Source organism: Diabrotica virgifera, chromosome 8 (genome assembly GCF_917563875.1).
Source record: "Diabrotica virgifera virgifera chromosome 8, PGI_DIABVI_V3a".
Classification (NCBI taxonomy): domain Eukaryota; kingdom Metazoa; phylum Arthropoda; class Insecta; order Coleoptera; family Chrysomelidae; genus Diabrotica; species Diabrotica virgifera.
Window position 1 is genome coordinate 146658754 of NC_065450.1, and position 22646 is coordinate 146681399.

General features: G+C 33.0%; 1 protein-coding gene across 3 annotated transcripts in view; it reads right to left on the reverse strand.

Moving 5' to 3' along the window:
• Nucleotides 1-22646, reverse strand: part of LOC126889766 (putative uncharacterized protein DDB_G0277255) — a 256811-nt gene that overhangs the window by 177812 nt on the left and 56353 nt on the right. The window contains exons 2-3 of one of the 3 annotated variants that reach the window (XM_050658357.1): nucleotides 19958-20068; nucleotides 424-3099 (exon numbers count right to left, since the gene is read on the reverse strand). The exons of the other annotated variants lie outside the window; for them this stretch is intronic. Of the exons in view, the coding sequence (XP_050514314.1) occupies nucleotides 496-3099; nucleotides 19958-20068 (2715 nt within the window). The 3' untranslated portion in view covers nucleotides 424-495. Of the gene's footprint in view, nucleotides 1-423; nucleotides 3100-19957; nucleotides 20069-22646 lie in introns of those variants that run through there. 3 annotated transcript variants of the gene reach the window in all.

Genomic DNA, 22646 nt, shown 5'->3' on the forward strand with positions numbered 1-22646 from the left:
CGTACTTTCTGGAACCTCTCGCCTATGCTTCGAGATGTTGTCGCGCTACGCTGCCGAGTTGGGACCGTTATACGGGGTAGCTCCGAAATAACCTTTTTCGTTACAGGATGATATTTTTAATAGTTTTCTCTGTCTCTTGAAGAAATGACAAAATGGCGTACTTTTTGAAAATTGCTTGTAAGTTGTTTTTTTCGAGTTATTTATTCAGTATTTCTGTTTTGGCTCTAATAGCTAATATCTTATTATATTTTTCTTTCGTTTTCTTCAATTTTATATTTGTTCATGTGTTAGTAAGGATGATCCAAAGAACCACTCCCACATCTCTTGTGATTTTGAGCAACGCGGCCAACGCTTTTGTTTTACATATTTTGGTGCTACAGATTTAATAAAATTTATTTGGATATCTTAGAGGTAATAAAAAACTACGTAGTAAGAGTTTATTATTTTATAGATAATATAATACAAAAATATAAAAATATATCTACTTAATGACAATTATTTTAATTCATGTATACTTTTAACTCTAATCATTGGTACGTTCAAGGTATTCTCTGGAATATTATTGTTTGTAAATTCATTCTGCGTTGTATTACGATTTGCGACTAGAGGGTTAAGTATGACACTCTCATTGTTCAACAAAGGTAAAGTAATTTGTCGATTATTACTGTTAGAATATGTAAATTGCACATTGTTTTGGTTAGGAGGAGCACTCAAGCGATTATAGTTGGTAATGGTGGAGTCAGTTACTAAAGGATTTGAACCAGGTCTTAAAATTGATGGATGATTACTACCTATCATAGTGGCATTAGGTGATCTAAAAACTTGAGACATACCATTTGTTGAATTAATCGAAGTGCTTGATAGGGGTGTAAATTGTTGTTGAGAACTATTTGGCATGTTATTAACTATTACGTTGTTTGGAGTATGGAGAACTATTTGTTGAGAAGTGACATTACTATTCAGTGGTGAATTATTATTTGGTCTTAAAATTGATCGATGATTACTACCTGTCATAGTGACATTAGGAGATCTAAAAACTTGAGAAATACCATTTGTTGAGTTAATTGAAGTGCTTGATGGAGCTGTCAATTGTTGTCGAGAATTATTTGTAAGGTTATTAACCATTACGTTGTTTTGAGCATGAGGAAGTATTTGTGGTGAACTGGCATTACTATTTACTGGTGAATTATTATGCCTAGAATTGAGTAAGTGTGCGTTTGAAGTATTAAGAAAGTTGGGGATAAAACGTTGGGGAAAAGCGGTTTGAACACCATTAGGAAAGGTTACCGGTACGGAAGACTGCGATGGCATATTAACTTTTGTTTGATCTTGAGATGAACAATGCGTTTGGGAAGATTCGGTATTAGGCATTAACATATTTTCTATCGTTTGATAAATTTTTGATATTGCGTCATTCACGATACTCTGAACAGAAACGCTAGAATGCACCGTCTCTCGATTATCTGTCTTTACAGTATTTGTGAGTGCGGTTTCACTTGCTGGATTATTATTTGTCGCTGGAGAATTTGTGGGTACAGTTTCACTTGGTTTCAATGTTATATTGGTAATATCCGTATTTGTCTTTCTATTAATTAAAGGCAATGGCGTTTTGTGATTCCACATTGTTACCTCTTTGTTTGTTTCAGATTCTGGTCCAGAGATAGTTACACAATGTTGACCATGTCGAATATTGACTGGAACTTTATACAAGGCTAATTGTAAGAACATATTTTTCATCGTCCCATTTCTAGTTATCTCCTTAGAAGTTGGTTCTTTTAGCGACTTACTCACGACTCGTTTTGCGTTTTGTAATAATTCTTTTAGCAGAACAATATCGGAACCATTTAAATTATCTTTATTTAGCAATATGTCGCCTTTTATTCTAACATCAGGCCTTACTATTGCCGTACTTGCATATTGTACTGGTAACACTTCTGCATTCGGAGTGTCTGAGACCTCAATTTGAGGTAAAATTTCGTTGTTGCCGACTGTTGCTGCAGGGGACTGTGGAGACGTGTTCGATTTAGCTGGGGAATACGTTGTAACTGTGTTCAATTCAGTTTCAGTTACATTAGTTACCTTTTCAATACTGCTGAATTCAGTTCCAACTACCCTTACGTTAGTAATACTAGTCGACTTTATAACAGGTTCGTCATCGTCGGATAATTCTATAACTTCGTTACAATGTATACTATTTGTATTGATACCAGCATTACAATTATGTAAAAGATATTTGTTCGTAATATTTAAATCCAAATCAACTTTAGTTAATTCGACGTATGGTTTACTATTTAAAGCGTGACCTACAGTACATTTCTTTTCGTGGGATATTCTTCGTTCGATTAGTTTAAATCTGGCTTTACAAAAATTGCAATAAAAATGTTCTTGATAATGAAATTTAAGAACCTTTGCACTTTTGTGCACTGACAAGCAAATATTGCACTTATGAGTCTTTGTTTTTTTAGATGAACTGGGTTTTAATCCTAAAGTTTCAAATAATGTTGGATTACTTTGGTCTGTATCGGGTATAAAGTCACTCGAAGGTAATCTTCTCTTTTTAACTTTGCTTTGCTGTGTTGCGGCAACTGTCTCGTTACTTTCACTACTTTTCCTTTTACGTGTAGATGAATCATTAGAAATAATTTTAAACTGAGCCTCTTTCAGATTATCCCGACTAATACTTTCTTCTGAAGAACAATTTGAATTTGCTCTTTCAGCAGCTAATTTTAAATTTATATTATTATCACTACAGTATTGTTCTACTGCATCTAATTCTAAGCTAATGAAAGGATTTAGATCGAAAGCCAGAACATCACTTCGCAATTTAAGGTTCGGATTGCGCGTAAAAAGTTCTGACACTGTTTCGTGAACTTTCACTTTTTGAGGTATATCTGAATTTAAAGAATAACTGTCTAGAATAATAAAATTCTCATCTTTTTCCGATCCATCTAACTCATTTAATTCATTTTGGCATATACTATGATTATTATGATTTGAATCGTCTAGTTTGTCTTTTCTGAGTTGTTTTGTTGTTGTAATCGTGACATTGGTGTTGGGAATTTTCATTTCCGTCGCTCTTAAATGCTCGATACATTTTTCCTGAAAACAAAAAAAATTAAATCATTATTTTATATAGGCTTATGATATTATGATGATTAATCATTAACACATTTAAGATAAAAACATTTGAAAAAAAAAACATCAGATTTAATTTTAGTTATACAAGTCCATGGATTATTAGAAGTAAAGACCACAGAGCAAATATCTTCGTACATTTTGAATTTAAAAACCAATTCATATAATACACTGGTGGGCAAAAAATTTAGGTCACATTGAAATTGTGATATCTCATTGAGATTTTCGGATGTATACTTCTGTTTGCGGCTGTAAACCATTAGTAGTGTATTTTGTAAACTAACTTTAATAATCAATATCAAATTAATAGCAATATTTTGGTTTTTAGCTTTATTTAGGAGAAGTAACAAGTTTACAGATAAAACAAAGTGCGACTTATTGTTAAGAAACACAAAAAAATGATTAAAACTAAAACCAAACATTGTTGGAATAAAATCTTCATCAATAGCGTGTGTTTCCCCTTCTTGAATTAATGACAGCTTGTAGGGGACAAGGCATCTTCTTCTTTTAGCCCATTTTTATCCAACTTTGGACATAGGCCTTCCCCAAATCTTTCCATTTCCGTCTGTCCTTGGCTGCGTTTTTCCAGTTAGTTCCTGCAGCTTTTATAATATCGTCCTTCTATCGCATCTGAGGTCTTCCTCTTCCTCTTCTTCCTGTCCACGGTCTCCAGTTTTGTATTTCAGCATTCCATCTCCATCTTTTATCTTCCTGCCTCGCATTGTGGCCCGCAAATCTCCATATTAACCCTGTTATATGTTCAGTTACATTTTTTACTTTTGTTTTCTCTCTTATCCATTTGTTTGATTTTCTGTCTTGTAGTTTTATTCCCAATGTGGATCTTTCCATTTTTCTCCGAGTTATTTCAATTTTGTTTATGTTGGCCTTTGTTAATGTCCATGTTTCTGAGCCATACGTCAGAACAGGAAGGATGCACTGGTCAAATACACGGGTTTTTAGGTACTGTTGTATCTTTGCGCTTTTTAGTATCCATCTTAACTTTCCAAATGCTGCCCACGCCAATCGGATTCTTCTCTGTACTTCAATTGTTTGGTTCTCTTTAAATATTAGCTTTGATTATTTGACCCAGGTATATATAGGGTGAGGCAGATAACTGGCCTATTAGAAATATCTCGAGAACTAAAGGCAACAGAATCATGAAAATCGGAATAAAGGGGTTTTGAAGGATGATCTATTAAACGAAAATATTTTCATCTCTTTGCAACTTCCGGTTATACCGGAAGTTGCTTATAACTTCTCTTTTTTAAATGGGACACCCTGTATGTTTTTACATTTTTGGATTCTCTTCGATGTCTTCTTTCTTAAAATATGAGGTTTCGAAATATTGTACAGGGTATTTTTAAAGATAATTACGTTTTTTTATTAATTTCGTAGCAACATTCACACCCTGTAGAATTGTAGTAGTTTGACATCTAAAATTCTACTTACGTTCAAATAATTTTTAATATACTCTACTATTGTTAATAAGCATTAGTATAGCTAAATTTTTAATTTTAGTATACAGGGTTGGTCGAAACTCGGAATGAGTATTTTCTGAGTTTTCTTAAATGGAACACCCTGTATTTTTGTATTGTAGTGAAATTATATTTTATAGTACTTTTTTATTTCTTAAGCATTCCCTATACCTAAATGCTTTAATTTGTAAGTTATTCATGATTCAAGCTAAACATTAATTGCAACAAAAAATACATCAAATTTTATTAGGTTGGCCGTGAAAACACTCAATCCCAAATAATTTTTCAGAAATAAATACATATTAATCCAGACTGGTCCTTAAAATTACCAATAATGGTTTAGCTATCAAAATACCTACGTAGTTAAGATTGTTGGTGCGAGTAACAATTAAGCACAAATTAAAGCAGTTAGGTATAGGGAATGCTTAAGAAATAAAAAAGTACCATAAAATATCATTTCATTACAATACTAAAATACAGGGTGTTCCATTTAAGAAAACTCAGAAAATACTCATTCCGAGTTTCGACCAACCCTGTATACTAAAATTAAAAATTTAGCTATACTAATCATTCTTAATAATAGTAGAGTATATTAAAAATCATTTGAACGTAAGTAGAGTTTTAGATGTCAAACTACTACAATTCTACAGGGTGTTAATTTTGCTACGAAATTAATAAAAAAACGTAATTATCTTTTAAAATACCCTGTATAATATTACAAAACCTCATATTTTAAGAAAGAAGACATCGAAAAGAATCCAAAAATGTAAAAATATACAGGGTGTCCCATTTAAAAAAAAACGAAGTTATAAGCCACTTCCGGTATAACCGGTAGTTGCAAAGAGATGAAAATATTTTCATTTAATAGATCATGCTTCAAAACCCCTTTATTCCAATTTTCATAATTCTGTTGCCTTTAGTTCTCGAGATATTTCTAATAGGCCCTTTATTTGCCTCACCCTGTATATTCGTCAACAACCTCAATATTGACATTATTTATATTCACATTTATTCTGTCGTTTGTATTTGTCATGATTTTGGTTTTACTCATGTTCATTTTTAATCCTATCTTCTCCGATGCGTGTGCTAGTTGAGTCAGCATTGTGGCTAGTTCTTCTTGGTTGGTTGTAATAAGGACAACATCATCGCAATGTCTGAGGTGATTGAGATTCTTCCCGTTTATGTTGATACCCATGTCTTCCCATTCCAGTTTTTTAAAGACGTCTTCCAGAGCTAAGGTGAAGAGTTTTGGGGATATTACATCTCCTTGTCTTACGTCTCTACGTATTTCTATGGGATTAGTATTGTTTGATTTATTTTCCCATTCGACTGTCATAGTTGCTGTTTTATAGATGTTATGTAAGCGTTGCCTGTACCCAGTGGCGGCTCGTACCACTTTAAGAAGGTAGTGCCACAACTCGGGCAGCCGCCAAAATTTTTAGTGACGGATTCACGATATTGTCAAAAAAAGGTATACTGACAACAAAAATTAAAAAAAAATATGCGCGGATACTTTTATCTTGTGTACATATCTTAAGTTTATTGATCTGAGGTGCCAAGCAATTTTCCAACATTGATCAAAACAGTTCCGTAAATTAATTAATAATAAAAACCTCTTAACCTACCACCAGCATTTACTGCTGATAGTGCTTGAAAATTGTTATTACAATTTAGTCTCTATTTACCAATTTATAAAAATAATACTATTTCATTATTCACACACATGCATAACTACTCTACTGCAGATTTAAATCATATAATCTTTAATTGTGAACTTAATAAAAACCATACGAAAGCACTAATTGCTAGACTTCAGGAGCGGAATGTAAGTTTACCGCTGAATATTTCACATCTACTAAGCTTCAATACCAAAACTATTAATGATATTATCATACAATTTCTTAAAGATTCTAAAATAAAAATTTAATATGACATCTTCAACTTTCAAATATCTGTGGCAAAAAGTTTATCTAATGCCATCCCCTTTTTGTGAACACACACACACACACACACATGCATAAATTTTTGTAATGTCACTTTTAAGTTTACCATATATGAAGTTCATTCTTCTATTTTTTGGTTGCAAAGTTTTCAATGACTTTATAATTAAAATTATCAATACAATTTACAAAATGCTTTTCTGCAAATAGCATACCTAAAGCACTAGGTTTCGATGTAAACATCGAAAAACAGCGTTCTGCTTCAGATGTTGATATAGGAATGGTAACTAAAATACTTAAAAGTTTAATAGTTTCTTCAAATGTGCTTTTTAAACCTTCCCTCTACAATAAAACCGATAGCGAAACAGCCCCAGAGGTAGTACTTAATTCGTCTCGCTAATACAGTACCTACTTCTAATTAAGTTTTAAACCGAGTTTTGCTTAAAAATTAAAATTGTCTCCATGGTTCATTAAGAAATGATTCGGAGAACTGATGCTTATAAGCAGAAAACTTGAAAGATCTGGTACTTTAAATAATATGAACCTTTAAGTCGTTGTCTAATTCGGCGCTAAAATTGACCAGCTCCTTAAATATACCTTTATTTTCTGAATTTTCTTTTTCGTCGTGACCTCTAAAAGCTAACTCGAAAGCTCCACAACACCTTATAACATTTGTAGTTTTTTTTTCTAGCGAAAAACCACCAAAAAAATTTTTAAAATACTAATCTTTATTGTCAATTAATAAATTAAACTTAAGAAATAATCAAAATATTATCAAAATACCCACGATCATGATGCACTAAAAGTTTAATTATAAATACAAAAACTTTTTAACAGAAAATATACATAATAAAAGCGACAAACCAGCACGTAAAGAAACTCAAAATAAATAGACCTGACTTTGACTTCTTACCCTCGTGCCTGGCACAGAGATTCTAATGTTAAGGTATACTAATAGTCCAATATAGCTCTTTCTCTGTCACTTACATATTTATAATGCTCGTAAAATCTTTCTCTCTTTACTCGTGCCAGTACTGATTTCGGTGCGAAGGAGATTCTCCTGTCGAATACTCTCCGCTGTCGGCAGGGATTGTATTGCGCCCATAGTTGCCATATTTTATATAATTTATGAAGATCACAAGAAATACACACAAAAAAATTAATAGGAATTAAAAGTTTTGAAGATAAAAAATATGTTTATGGATAGTTAGCAAGGTAGTGCCATGGCTCTATGGCACTACCTCACGGGCCGCCACTGCCTGTACCTGGAGTCTATTGGGACCGTGCACGTTCGGCAAAGTGACACCTATTTCTACGCTCTGCAACTTTATTCGCACTTGTAATTATATTGGCCAATTATATTAGTCCTGGTTACTGCATAATTGTCAAGGCCATAGTCCAAAAAAATAATAAGAAGAAAAAATAAGTTTCAGGTTATGTTATTAAAACGTAAACAATGGTCAAATAAACGTCAAATAGAAAAGACGAATATTTCGAATTCTTCAAAAGGGTCTCGGTGAATTCGTAACTATTTTAATCCCCCATCCTAATTACAGGCCAACTCGTAACTCTGGCGCGCAGGTAATTCTTCGATAACCCACTAACTACCGGTGAATTAGTAACTTTCATTTTTAAGTAATGTTGATAATTGAATACCGGCATTCCAGGTATGTACCTGTAAAAATTACTCTCTTTGAAGGTGGTGTAAAAGGTATTCATCATTTATGTATTGTCTCTTGGAACAGTTACTAGAGAAAATCCAAATACATTTTGTGAAAATGACTGAAATTCTTGTAACAGATAACAGATTTCGTAATGAGTGCACGTGGGTGTAAGTTATTGGTGGTAAATAATTTTAAATTTCAATTAAAGAAAGTGCTAAAAAGTGGAAAACATTTATGGTACTGTTCTGCATCTGGTTGCAAGGCAACCTGTTATACTGACGGAATCATACGGCCTGCTATCATATGGCCCCTATTTTCATTTTAAAAAATCATCGATTGAGTCATCACGCCCAGATGGATGACGTCACTGGTATGATATGTATACCAAAAAATTAGAATTTAAAAATAAAAATCGACTTATTTCGGGATTTATCTCCAGAGACGCCCATTCTCGAGAAAATGAATTTATTCCAACTCAAACGTCCTCACTGTATTTGTTTATAAGCCAAAAAATTGTTTATAAACTTTAAAACAGTCCTGAGGCCTCTTAGATAATCCGATTTTAATTCTGTAAAGTGTATTAGATAGGCAGAGAGCCTCTTTATATGTGAAAAAATTAGCAAACCTCTAAATGGTCCACTTTCTGTTCAGAAAGTTTTTAAAAAATTTGAACTTTTTTAAAAAAAATTAGATTGCAAAATTATTATGCAAAATTTGGTGGACGATTTAAGTATGTTATAAGGATTTTCTATGCGAATTACGAAGGTTCTAAGTGCAACCAAAGTTGATGAAAAACACTGAATAAAAAGAGGCTTATTTTACCCCCTTATTTTGTATTTATTGCTATTTTGCAGAAAGGGTAATAATTTAAGACATTTTTAACTAGTCGTATATCATAAAAATTCAATTATCTTTATTTTAATTTCCTACGACTTTGCTCCAAAATAAATCGTTTTAAAGTTATAAGAAAAGAATGTAGAAAAAAAATAATGTTTTTCGAAATTTTTAAATATTTTAATTTTTTTATTAATGTTCCGGGCATATTTGAGAAGAAGCATAAGTCAATTATTATTATTTTTTTATAGGTAGGTACATATAATACACAACATTTTAATTTTTTTATTAATGTTCCGGGCATATTTGAGAAGAAGCATAAGTCAATTATTATTATTTTTTTATAGGTAGGTACATATAATACACAACATGTGTTTAAGCAAACCAAGAACCATTCACTTACATAATAATATGCTATATGCCCCGTGTTGGCTTAATCCGTTACTGTTCAAATTTATTTCTTACCTTTTAACCTAACAACTATTAAACAATGGTTTCGAATTCACCTGTATAAAGTTGCGAGTTGGTCAGGTAGAAAAGTTACGAATTGGCCGGTGTACATTTTGATTTAAAAAAAGTTTGTCATTAAGTGTTACGAGTTGGCGCGTGTCCCTTCAAAAAAGTACCAATTAAAGGTTTTTCGTGACTAATTATTTATCGTGCTACGTTAAATAGAGTTAAATAACGAATCAAGTTTTGGTAACAATCTAGATTTTTCCTGTTCCACAACTTAGTAGATAAAAGTTAGTTCAATGAATAATGATTCAGATGGTAGGGAGGTCAAACCTCCCGACATTCAGAACGTTAATAAGCCCCTAGTTGAAGATATTAACATGGAACAACAAAAAATGGAAAACGGAAAAAACCAAACAAAAAATGACAAATTAGAAAATGAAGGCGACAAAATTAAAAATTTATTATACCAAGAAAATATTAAATAATAACAAGATATGATACATCATTTCTCGAGAAACAATATATCAACAACTACTAGGAAACCGATACAACCGTAAACAAATTACTACCTCAAAACAAACAATTTAAATGTGACCTAATTTTTGTATCGCCAGTGTATTAATGATCTAAAATGCCTTCCTGCTAGTATGTATTTAAAAACCAAATAAAATATTATGCTATCTGCCTGTAGGTATACAATGATGAGTGCACTAAGAACCGGCAAAATAACGCAAAAGACGGAAAACATAATACGTTGTGAAATATAAAAAGAGGTGAAACTTGTAGAGGTGGGAAATTGTCAATAGAAACCTATAAATTTACATTATATTGATAGTTTTCCACCCATTGCCGGTTATTAGCGCACTCATCACTGTATAAACGATTATGAATCGAAAAACTTCATTGACATCAAAAGTTATTGGTGTATTTTTTAAATTGTTTATGTTGAAAGGCAGTAGTTCACGATCTAGTACAGCATCATCTTGATGAACTTTCACAACTTTTTCTAAAATAGAATATCCTGACTTTTTGTTTAAAACCTATTGATATTTATTTCCTACAGATATGCCCAGGTTTCCTTTAACCATACCAAAAGATTTCTTAACATGAATTTTGTCTTTCAAGTTTTTTATGTTTTTTGATTAGGTAATTGAACAAGACGTTTACATTCCTCCAGAGCTGCTGAATTGGAGTCTGTTAGTTCTATAATAAAACTGTTTATCCCTTGAAAATTCTTCGCATAAAAAATTATGTTTGTAACCAAATGCCCATCTTGTGATGATGGGTAAAGGGAGTAATGAAATTTACTTAGGCGTTATTTGTAAAATTGAAGTAGGTACTAATGGCGATTTTATAAAAACTTTTAACTACTCTGTGTCATATTATGTATAAGTTTTTAGTTTGTGAAAACTGTCATTATAGCAGTGCGTGAAGTGTTTAAAGTGTTCGTGAAGTAACAATGTATTTTACATGGGACTTACTTTTTCGCACTGTTTTTGACACACTTTCATATAATCAAATATCCATAACTTTCGCGTTGTCATGGTGATGACATAATGAGCAATAAATTACGACAAAAGTTTTGACAGTATTGTGGTTTGAAAGAAGTTAGAATTTTTAAATGTCAAAGTTCTAAAAATTATTGTAGAATAGAAATAAATTCCAGTGACGAAGAGTTAGGGTAAGAACAGAACAAGAGGGTCGAGGTGGAGGTGTAGGTCTCGGAGGATGCTACTAGTTAAGTCGCGGTCGATGTCGACAGCACTTAGCAAGGAGATCACCTGGGGCCTGATTCTAAATCAAATTTCGACCAAAAACAAGTCGCTTTCAATATGGCGACGGTTGAAATGCGATTGTGCGAGCCTTGTGGATTTTAGTTGAACTAACGAAGTGACGTCATGAAATAGCGACTATCGAAATTAATAGCGACTTTAAAAAGGGTGTTGATATTATAATTTCGACTGTCGATATTATTTGACACGAAGATGAATGAATGACCAAAAGCGATGTTAGCGTATGGTTTGTGGAGGTTAGGTTTAGTTTAGATGTGTTTTGTTTATTTCTTGCAAGGAAAACTAAAGCAAAAGGTATTAATATGGCTGGGTTTAATTGAAATTTGCTTGTTTTGAGGAATTAGATAGAATAGTATTAAATTAGAAATATAATAATTGAGAATGTCCACAACATGAATCATCAACTCAATGAAAGATGTAAGGTAATAATCTGGGAAAATTAGTAAAAAACAAGGAGAATTAATTACCAGCTATTTTATTGCTGGACATGCTGAAATCAAATCTTAAGATTTCCTATATTAGTAATATAGCTGTGCAAAGTCCACAGAAAGTGTGCTATTTTGTTTATAAACAAATTAGCGCTCCGAAATCTTTTTTTTTTATTATTGCTCTATAACTCCGAAAATTTTAACTTTAAACCTAAACACTCACATAAAAATTGACAGTAATTTAATTCTGCACATTGATAATTTATTCCAATTTCCTTCGACGGAAATTTTCCTCGGAAAATTCGGGTTTTTGAAACAAAATCTTTAATTTTCAACTAAAATTTGAGGGAAGTAATTATTTATCAATAATTAAATAATTTGGTGACAGTGACATAAATCTTTTTTGTTATGAGTGTCTTGAAGATATGAAAATTTGTATGTACAAAGAGGACCGGAATTAAAAGGTATCTAATGGTTCAAAGATTAAAATCCTGTTGTTTATAACTCTGTCGCAAATGCATGTGAAATTTGACCGGTTATACCTGGAATCAGTCCTCGCAATAGGGATGTTCACAAAAAATTAAAAAGTTATTTCAAACATGTAAAACGATTAAGAAACACCCTAGGAATAATTGTCCAAAATTTCAACAAAATTGAAAAAGCCTTTCTATAAAAAAACTTTATTAGAAATCTAGCATTATTTTAAATTTCAAGAACGCTTCTCTATTGGCCTGACGTCACTAGTTGCATACCCCAAGCGCGCGCCATTCTCATAGTGTTACTGTTTACCTGTTTGACGTTTCAGGTCATTTTATTTTGTTCTCTTCTTGTTTTATCAGGGTTAAAGTCGAGTTTTATAGTGAATTTGTTTAGCTTAAAGTGGATAGACTGTTTGTAAGGACATATTTTGGGTTTTACAAAAATAAACAAATAAAATGAAAGAAGGTTTTCAGAAAGCCGATTCGAATAAACTACCGACTGTACTGTAGATGTAACAATGGTGTATGATTTATTGGCATCTTGTAAAAAAATAAATCTACCACAGCTTTACTGAGTGTATATTCCATATAATTTTCCATGTCTTCTTTAAGCTAAAAAATAAATGCTTAATACTCCACAAAAAAAAATAGAGAAAGTTGTATGCATGCACTGTACGCATGCATATTGTATACATACATTGGCTGGTTATTACTTTACCTTGGTTAGGTGTATTAAAAATATTTTTATTCTTCTTCATATGCCTTGTCCGTTGTGGACGTTGGCTATCATCATGGCAATTTTAATTTCATTTGAGGCGTTTCTGAATAACTCGATCGATTTTTGTCCAAATCATTGGCGTAAGTTTTTAAGTCATGAGTGTCTTTTCTTCCGGGTCCGCGTTTGCTCTCTATTTTACCTTGCGTTATCAGTTGGAGTATACGATATTTATCATGCCTCATGATATGACCGAAATATTTAAGATTTCGTTTCTTAATTGTAAAAGAGATTTCTTTTTGTTTTCCCATTCGACGCAATACCTGTACGTTGGTGTGGGTCGCCCAGGATATTTTGAGGATACGTGGGTACACCCACATCTCGAATGCCTCTAGCTTTTTCATTAATGTTTCCATTATTGTCCAGGCCTCTGCGCCATATAGCAAGACCGGAAATAATAACATTTTAGCAGCCGCATTTTTAGTGGGGGAGATATTATGTCGCAATGGGTGAAAATATTTCTCATGCATGTTTTTAAATGTTGCTATGTCCTTTTCAACTCTAGATCTTATTTCAGTTGTTTCGTATTTCGAGTTGACAACTGTTCCAAGGTAAAAAATATTTTTGAACTTGGGTATTATACATTTTCATTTCAACCAATCTTTTCACTAAATTATTAATGATTTTAATATAATATAAAATCATACCTACATCCACATGTAGTTATTTCAAGGTTTACTTTTACTGTATGTATTATTAGAATCCCGTTTTTAGGAATATCCCAGTTTAAGGAATACAAATTTGAGGTCCCGAAACTTTTTCATTTACTCTTTAAGGGGGTAGGTGCAAAATCTTGGTCCAATGCTATTTAAATTCATTCATTTTTTCGAATCCTGAGAAAACTAATAAGTATTTTTGAAAAATGTAAATGCAGAAAGAACAATTACATTATTACCAAGGGCCGAAAGTCTCTGGAAAACTTCTATAATGTTTATTTTATTAAGTTAGTTCTTTAAGTTAGTTATTTTAAGTTCTAGCTGCAACAAACCATTTCTTTTTCTGTTTTACTGGAACGGTAATAAAAATCTTGTCAGAACTGTTTTTTGATGTATTTACAAACCCAGGAACAAAACACCACTTATTTGGCTTTATTTTTAATAATTAAATACGTAAAAAACTGCGCACATTCAAATACACTGAGTAAATAAGTATACAAAACTAGTCGTCGATCAAAGACGTTACGACTGCTGACGTCACAGACCATAGCCTCGCTGCAGGGTACCGTTTTTCTAGCCTCCAAGAAAATCAACATTATGAACTCATTTATCTTAAAAAATATACATTTTTAAACAGTTTTATGATTGTTACGTTTTTATATACCTTGTAATCTATTGAATTTAACTATATTTAAAAATTAGTGAACATCCCTATTCAATTTGTTTTTCTTCGAAAAGCACACAGAAGCCGTGCCCTTTTCAACAGCGTTAACTTAATTTAATTTAATCTAATATTTTCTTAGGAGTTCTATTTGTTTATAAGCCAAAAAATTGTTTCTTTATAACATTCCTGAGGCCGCTCAAATGGTCCAATTTCAATCCTGTAGGGTACGTTGAATAGGTATAGTGCTTTTTTATACGAAAATCATAGTTATTCTGGTGTATCATAATCTTGCTGGTTATTATTTCGACCGAAATTTTTTAATTAACATTTTAATTATTGCTAAACTATTGGTTAGATTGTCGCCGGTCTCCTGATATACAGAGAGGGGCTAAATTATGGAATAAATTCATTTTCTCTAAAATGGACGATTTTAGAGAAAAATCCCGAAACAGGTCGATTTTTATTTTTAAATTAAATTTCTTGGCATATATTTCAAACTAGTGACGTCATCCATCCGAGCGTGATGACTAAATCGATTATTTTTTTAAATAGGAATAGGGGTTCGTGTTGTAGCTCATTTACAAAGGCGTTCAATTCTCTATTCAGTATTATAAACATTAATATCATTATTTATCCAGGGAGGCCAAAAAAATTTTGGAATTAAATTAATTGACGCAAGAAAGAAGAATGCATGTAATTTATTTAACTCAAAATACATTCTATTGCTGTCAGAAAATAGAAAAAAAAATGTTTATTTTGCAAATAAACATTGCTTTTAGCTTAAATTAAATGTTCAAACTGCCAATAGGTAGGAGGGAGGCTGTTTGTGATTTAATTTAAGCGAAAAGAAATGTTTATTTGTGAAATAAACCTTTTTTTCTATTTTCTGACAGCAGTACAATGTATTTTGAGTTAAATAAATTACATACATTCTTCTTTTTGCGCCAATTAATTTAATTCAAAAAATTTTTTTGGCGACCCTGTATAAATACCTAATGATATTAATGTTTATATTACTGAATAGAGAATTGAACGCCCTTTCAAATGACCTACCACACGACGCCCCTATTCCCATTAACAAAATTATCGATTACGTCATCACGCTCAGATAGATGACGTCACTAGTATGACTAGTAGTCACTATATGCCAAAAAATTGTAATTTAAAAATAAAAATCGACCTCTTTCGGGATTTTGCTCCAAAATCGTCCGTTTTAAAGAAATGAATTTATTCCATAATTTAGCCCCTCTGTATAATCTACTATAATAAATCTTTCATGTCATCAATTATTTAATTATTGATAAATAATTAGGTACTTCCCTAAAATTTTAATTGAAAATTGCAGATTTTTTGGAAAAACTCGGATTTTCTGAGTAAAATTTTTGTTGAAGGAAATCGGAAAAAAAAATAACTTTGTGCGAAACTAAATTACGGTGAATTTTTATTTGAGTGTTTTTGGCTCAAAGGAAAAATTTTAGGAGTTACACACCACTAATTGAAAAAAAAAGAAGATTTATGAGTGCTAATTTGTTTATAAATAAAATAACACACTTTCTGCGGACTTGTCATACCCCATATTATTACTAATATATGCAATCTTAAGATTCGATTTTAGCAATAACATAGCTAGTAAATAATTTTTCCCAAAAATGGCATTTTTTTCGAAAATTTTCCCAGACTATCAACAAATTCCAATAAACAGGAGCGCCAACCCAAATTCTGAGCAGTGTCAACATGATAAAATTAATATCCCCAGTTGTAACTAATATCGAAATGAATAAGAATCGCTATACTCTGCGGCTGTCATGGCGGTGTCGAAATGAAATTGCGACTGTCGAAATGAATTAGAATCAGGGCCCTGCGCTGCGCTGTCAGTCGAGCTAGAACCACTATCAAGTGAAGTAGTTTAATGAAATTTGAATGACAAAAAGACTGTGCTTTTACGATGTTGTGTCAGTTAAGTGATGATAGTGATGAAATGTCAGCTGTAAATAATCAGATCCTCCTTCATATTTAAAAAATTTACTTAATTTAATTACCTTAGAAATTCAAAAATAAACTGAATACAAAAAAGGGTTTATATAAAAAGTATCAACTCATATAGCGCAGGTAATGACAACTTGGCTTCGAACGGACCAATCACAGCGAAGCATCCTTGTAGGCCGCGCAGTAGACATCCATGTAAAACAAACTCATTTTATTTTCAAAAGCATCGATATAAACCTCCTGGATGGCATCGCGCTAAAGCTCCACCGCGACTTACCTGCTCTGTTCTCTTCCATTCACTACAATGTGTTTGTTTTACATGAATATCGACATCGACCGCGACCTCCACCTCCACCGCGACCCACTTGTTCTGTTCTTACCCTTACAGTTTTTTTATTTGTTCATCATAGATAAAATAGTGTATGAAACTGGGCGTGAAGTACTTTTTGCGAACTTTCGCGTTGTATAGCCCTCTCTCCGTTGTCGCTCGTGCTCTAAACATCGCGTGCGTTCGCAAAAAGCATACTTCACGAACTGTTTCATAAATAACTATTTTGACATTATTTATCAAATCATTACCATGTCAAAAGTTTTGTCTTATTTCTTCCACGACAAAGCTCATAAGCTATTTTAGACATGTTACATGAATTAAATTGCCATATAATATCTTTAAGTTCTGTACTGCTTTTTATAGCTTTCATTAATAAAACTTTATCGCACGGTAGATATACTTGGTAGAAAAACAAACGTGTTAACGACGTTATGGTCAAATAGTTGGCTTTCTCCAATTGCTTTGACGCAATATAGACCGGTCTAGTTAGTCTCAAAAATAGGAGTGAGGTTACAATAATTACCATTAAGCTGAAAATTGGCAAGATTGTTCAAAGAACCATCATAAATGAAATTTAAAAAGTCCTCATAAATCCGACCCGAGCTAAAAAATTTACGCGGGGTCAAAGGTCACCAAATATGGTTTTTAGCCATTTTCAGCGAAACGGTAAGTTTCATAAAATTAGCTCTAACAAAAAATGTAGATTAGATAATTATCTATAAAAAATATCTTTGTACCTTTTTTTCGTAAGAGCCACCGTTTTTTGAGATACAACGATTCAAAGAGTTGAAAGAGTTCTAATCGTCATAATATTAGTACACCACGTAGTATTATACATCACTGAAGCTGTAATACAAGCAAACATAATATTCTATCGGTCAACTTAACTTATATTACACATAATAATATAAGATATTATAAATATGATAATGTTTCTATTATACAGCTTGCGGTCTACCGAGGGATGCAATGTATAAGCTGTACTATATTACAGTGCCAACAAAAAATCTTTACAAAGTTAATGTAATACGAACATAATAATAATTATTACTTTAATTTTACGGCGTATTCCCAACAAAAATAGTAAATTGATATGACAAAGTATTAACTTATAATAATTATTCTTCTTACTTATGCGTCTTATTCCATTTGTAAAGATGGGTTTTGTCAGAATAAACACTTTCTATTGGTACGTCGGCTAATCTAATCACCCTACCTATTCTTTTCTCAGAAGGGTTTGAACATAATAATGAAAGCCAATTTTCTAGACAAAATGTTTATTGCCAAGTACTAATAAACATTTCAATATACAATAAACTTTATGCAAATTTAGTTTGTTTACTATTATGCAAATTACACCGTTATCTTCCTGGGTGGCGAAATCCTTCAGTTAAATGACACCCTCGAGGTATTAATTAGTCTTGAGTATTACTCCAGAGTGAAAATACGTGTTAAACCTTAATATTACTTGAATATGCTGAAGTTTAAAAATAATTAATTCAACTCCACAAGTTATTTCCAACGGAATTAGCTTTCTTCTCTCTATGTATGGAGCGCCTAAAAAAACTACGTGCTTAGATAAGTTTCGATATGCATGTTTCTTTAAAAATACTCGAAATAAAAAACAAGTGCAATTATCTTGTCTTCCTGCAACCTCAGTGCTCATCAACATGTAGGGATGTCGGTTGTTGACAAAACACCGGTTTTCGGTTATACCGGGTTTTTCTACCTACGGTCTAACCTGGCGGTTATAACCGGTCAAAAAAACCGGTTATTCCATAAACCGGTGTTCGGTTTTTTTATTCATAGCCAATACTCAATAGGTTACATTTACATTGGTTTGCGATACTCCATTCGAATCGATATCAGTCTATATCAGTATAAAAATTAGTCATCAGTGTTGTGAAATCGATTTCATTCAGCTGAAAATTTATTATTTACGCGCGGGGAGCGAAAAATTTTTCCATTTTTTCTTTAAATTCAGTATTTTTTCCACTTACCTGGTTTTTCACCGATTACTTTAAAAAGAAAAACCGGTTATAACCGGGACAAAAAACAACCGCAAAAACCGATTATTGCTGATGAAAAAAAAAACAGTTGTAGGTTATAACCGGTAGGTTTTTCCCATCCCTATCAACATGTTTCTCGGGTATATTACCAAGTTCAAGTGTGGCTTGGTTATAAGCTAAATCCAAAAGACTGGGAATGGAAATTAGTCGACAGTTCATTAGAACCAATTTAAACTTTTCCAAAAGACGTGATGGAAATTAGTCGACAGTTCATTAGAACCAATTCAAACTTTACTCCCACCTGCGCCGGAAAACTCATGAACAAAATTTTTTGCAACTGTAAAAAGGGCTGTAGCGCTAAATGTGGTTGCAAAAAAGTGGGACTGTTTTGTTCGGTAGCATGCACTAATTGTCAAAACCGGTCGGTCTCCAATGTTGAATCACCAACAATTGAGGATTCATTTGATCCTATCGAGGAGCCATGCGATCTGTCATTATTGGGGCAATTTACTTGCACCCAGGATGAACAAGAAGAAGAAGAACAAGACGAAGAAGAACTAGAGGGTGAAGAAGAAGAAGAAGAACAATGAGAAGAGGAAGCAGAAGTATTAGAAAATTATGAACCAGTTGGATTTTCCGTTTTTTTTTTAATTTATACCGCTTTTTATAACTTTTATCATTTTTAACCCATGCCAATATAAATTATTCAATAGCTTCAAATTAAACAGAATCATAACAGATCCGTGGAATAGGACTACTGGGGAAACCACGTACACTACCTCAAAGGTGGTGTGGAAACGTGTGCGCATATTATGACAATTACAACTTTTTGAATCATTGTATCTCAAAAACAGTGGCCCTTAGGAAAAAAAGTAATAAGACATTGTTTATAGATAATTATCTAATCTACATTTTTTGTTAGAACTAATTTTATGATAAAACTTACCGTTTCGCTGAAAATCGCTAAAAACTATATTTGGTGACCTTTCACCACGCGTAAATTTTTTAGCTCGGGTCGGATTTATGAGGACTTTTTAGATTTCATTTATGATGGTATTTTGAACAATCCTGCCAATTTTCAGCTTGATGGTATTTTTGTAACCTCGGATGTGTAAGTTGACCGAAGTAATAAGCATTTATTTTTTGCATCTTCGTCTAAACCCCTTCCATTAAATGTACCTGCCATATAATACCACCCCCGTGAATCAGAACTTTCGTCAACTATAAAACAAATCAAGTTATCGGCAACAATTTTTCGAATGTTTCTTATTTATTAATTATCTTGTTATTCTTGATACGAAGCAAACGAATTTAAACAAAATTATATATTACCTTGAGGTATTTGTCAGTCTTAATAGATCTCTCTCTGAATTCGTGCATTTTAATAACGAATTTACTGCAATGAGTACATATTTTCCTCGAGATGACGTCTTTCTCCAAAATCTGCAACAAAAAAATATACTGTGAGAAATTATTGTTAAAAGTATACAAAACTTAAACCAATATCCATGCTAAACTGATTTTTTCAATTCATTGTAAAGTACCCCGCACAAACCTTATGAAAATTAGGTTCCAGTGGATTTCCTGCATACTTTGGAAAAATACTCTTTGAAGCCTGATAAAAAGTTCTCATGGGCACAACTCAATCGTATGAAGGATTTTCAAGATGTAGAGGCACAAACTCGGAAAACTATAAGATTTACTGGGTATTCCAATTCCCTGAGTTACTGGTTATCTGGCAACATGTAGAAGTTTGGATCAAGGAAAAGTACTAGTAGTCTAGGATTTTTTCCTGGCTATCCAATGGCGACCTTTACTTTGACCTTGACGGTTCTTCTCTGCAGCGGTTCTCAAACTTTTTGAGTCATGTACCACCTACAGTTACTTTTATTATTTTTGGTACCACCTATATTTTTACATTGTATTATCAAGACTTACTAAGTGCTACTATTTTAAATTTTTTTTGTGATTTGTGTACCACCGCAAATAATAATATGTACCACCAGTGGTACATGTACCACAGATTGAGAACCGCTTTTCTAGAGTTTCGATGATTTTGCCACCGAATATGCCACCAGAACCGACTACCGGAGCACATGGTTTCCAAAGTCAATGAAAGAGGCTCCTGGAGTTTCGAGGGTCTTTGGTACTACATTAATGCAAACGGATTAGTTATATGTTTTTGGGGTTGCTGAACACGAATACATGATCAGCACAGACACAGGAGCACCTGGTGCCTAAGACAGGTTATCTTCTGGAGTTTCTCGGAGGAATCAAATAACCTATGTCTTAGGCACCAGGTGCTCCTGTGTCTGTGTCTGTGCTATCACGTATTCGTGTTCAGTAACCCCAAAAACCTATAACTAATCCGTTTGCATTAATGTAGTACAAAAGACCCTCGAAACTCTAGGAGCCCCTTTCATTGACCTTGGAAACCAGGTGCTCCGGGAGTCGGTTCTGGTGGCATATTCGTGTTTAGCGACCTCAAAAAACCCTCCAGCAATTCATTTGCATCAATTAAATGCTGAAAACCATTGAAACTGTAGAAGATGACGTCCCTTGCAATGGCACTGGCCACCACGTCCTCCGGAGTTCAATTCTGATGGCATATTCGTGTTTAGCGATCCCAAAAACCCATGAGTAATTTGTTTATATTAATTTAATGCCGAAAACCCTCGAAACTGTAGAAGATGACGTCCGTTGAAGGTCAAGGTCAAAGTAAAGGTCGCCATTTGTATAGCCAGGAAAAAATCTTAGACTACTAGTACTTTTCCATGATTTAAACTTTTACATGTTGCCAGATAACCAGTAACTCAGGGAACTGGAATACCCAGTAAATCTTATAATTTTCCGAGTTTGTGCCTCTATATCTTGAAAATCCGTCATACGAGTTGTGCCCATGAGAACTTTTTATCAGGATGCTTCAAAGAGTATTTTCCCAAAGTATGAACGAAATTCACTGGGACCTAATTTCCATAAGGTTTGTGCGGGGTACTTTAACTGATCTGTAAAGCAATGACAAACTACTCAATTGTTTTTTATTTATACACCCGACCGATACAAAAATTGGTAACGTGGCAACTTTATTGTAATTATCCCATTCAAATAATTTTGAATCGATTTTACATCCGTATCAACATCGAACAATTATCATCGTAAAGAGGAACAAAACGTAGCGAACATCTCTTTTTTGTTTAAAACATCCTTTTTTCATTGTGAGCTATACTCAACCAGAAGGTCAAAGAGTCCGTTATTCTCTGAACCGATTGTCAGAACACATCAATTCCGAAATAACTACAGTCGGAAAAATGAAAGAATACCCATAAACGAACATATAAAACACGCTGTATTTTCCTGTCACCGTGTTACAAAAATTGCCCAGCGCAAGTAATAATAATTGTAATAATAAATATTACATGTACTTGCGCTGGCCAATTTTTTGTATGACACGGTGACAAGAAAATACAGCGTGTTTTATATGTTCGTTCATGGGTATTCTTTCATTTTTCCTACTGTAAATTACAACAAACAAACAGCATTCAAGAAATACTTATTTATGCAATATTAATAGCACTTTTTGCACAATCCATAATCAGCAACGGCATCATTCAACACTAGGTTCAGATTATGGGTTGCACAATGAACATAGGAAGCTGTTTTTTTTAATGTCAGTTATGCGCCTTTGTACGCCTGAATAATCACCACTCATAACGTTTGCCCCATCATCCCCCTTTCTTCTGTAGTTTTGTACGGAAAGGTGCTTTGATTGTATAAATTTTAATTCATTTACAAGACCTTCTGCACTTTGGTCTAATATGCGAATAAATCCCAAAAAACTTTTAACAACTTCTGCTTTGGAAGGTAAATTATTTTCATCGTAAGATATTTTTACATACCGGAAAATAAAACTAAGCTGATCGTGTTTTGAAATATCTTGAGTGGTATCAAATGCAGTGGCGCACCCAGGGGAGGTTTTGGGGGTTAAAACCTCTCCCAGGGCATATAAAGGATAGCAGGAAAA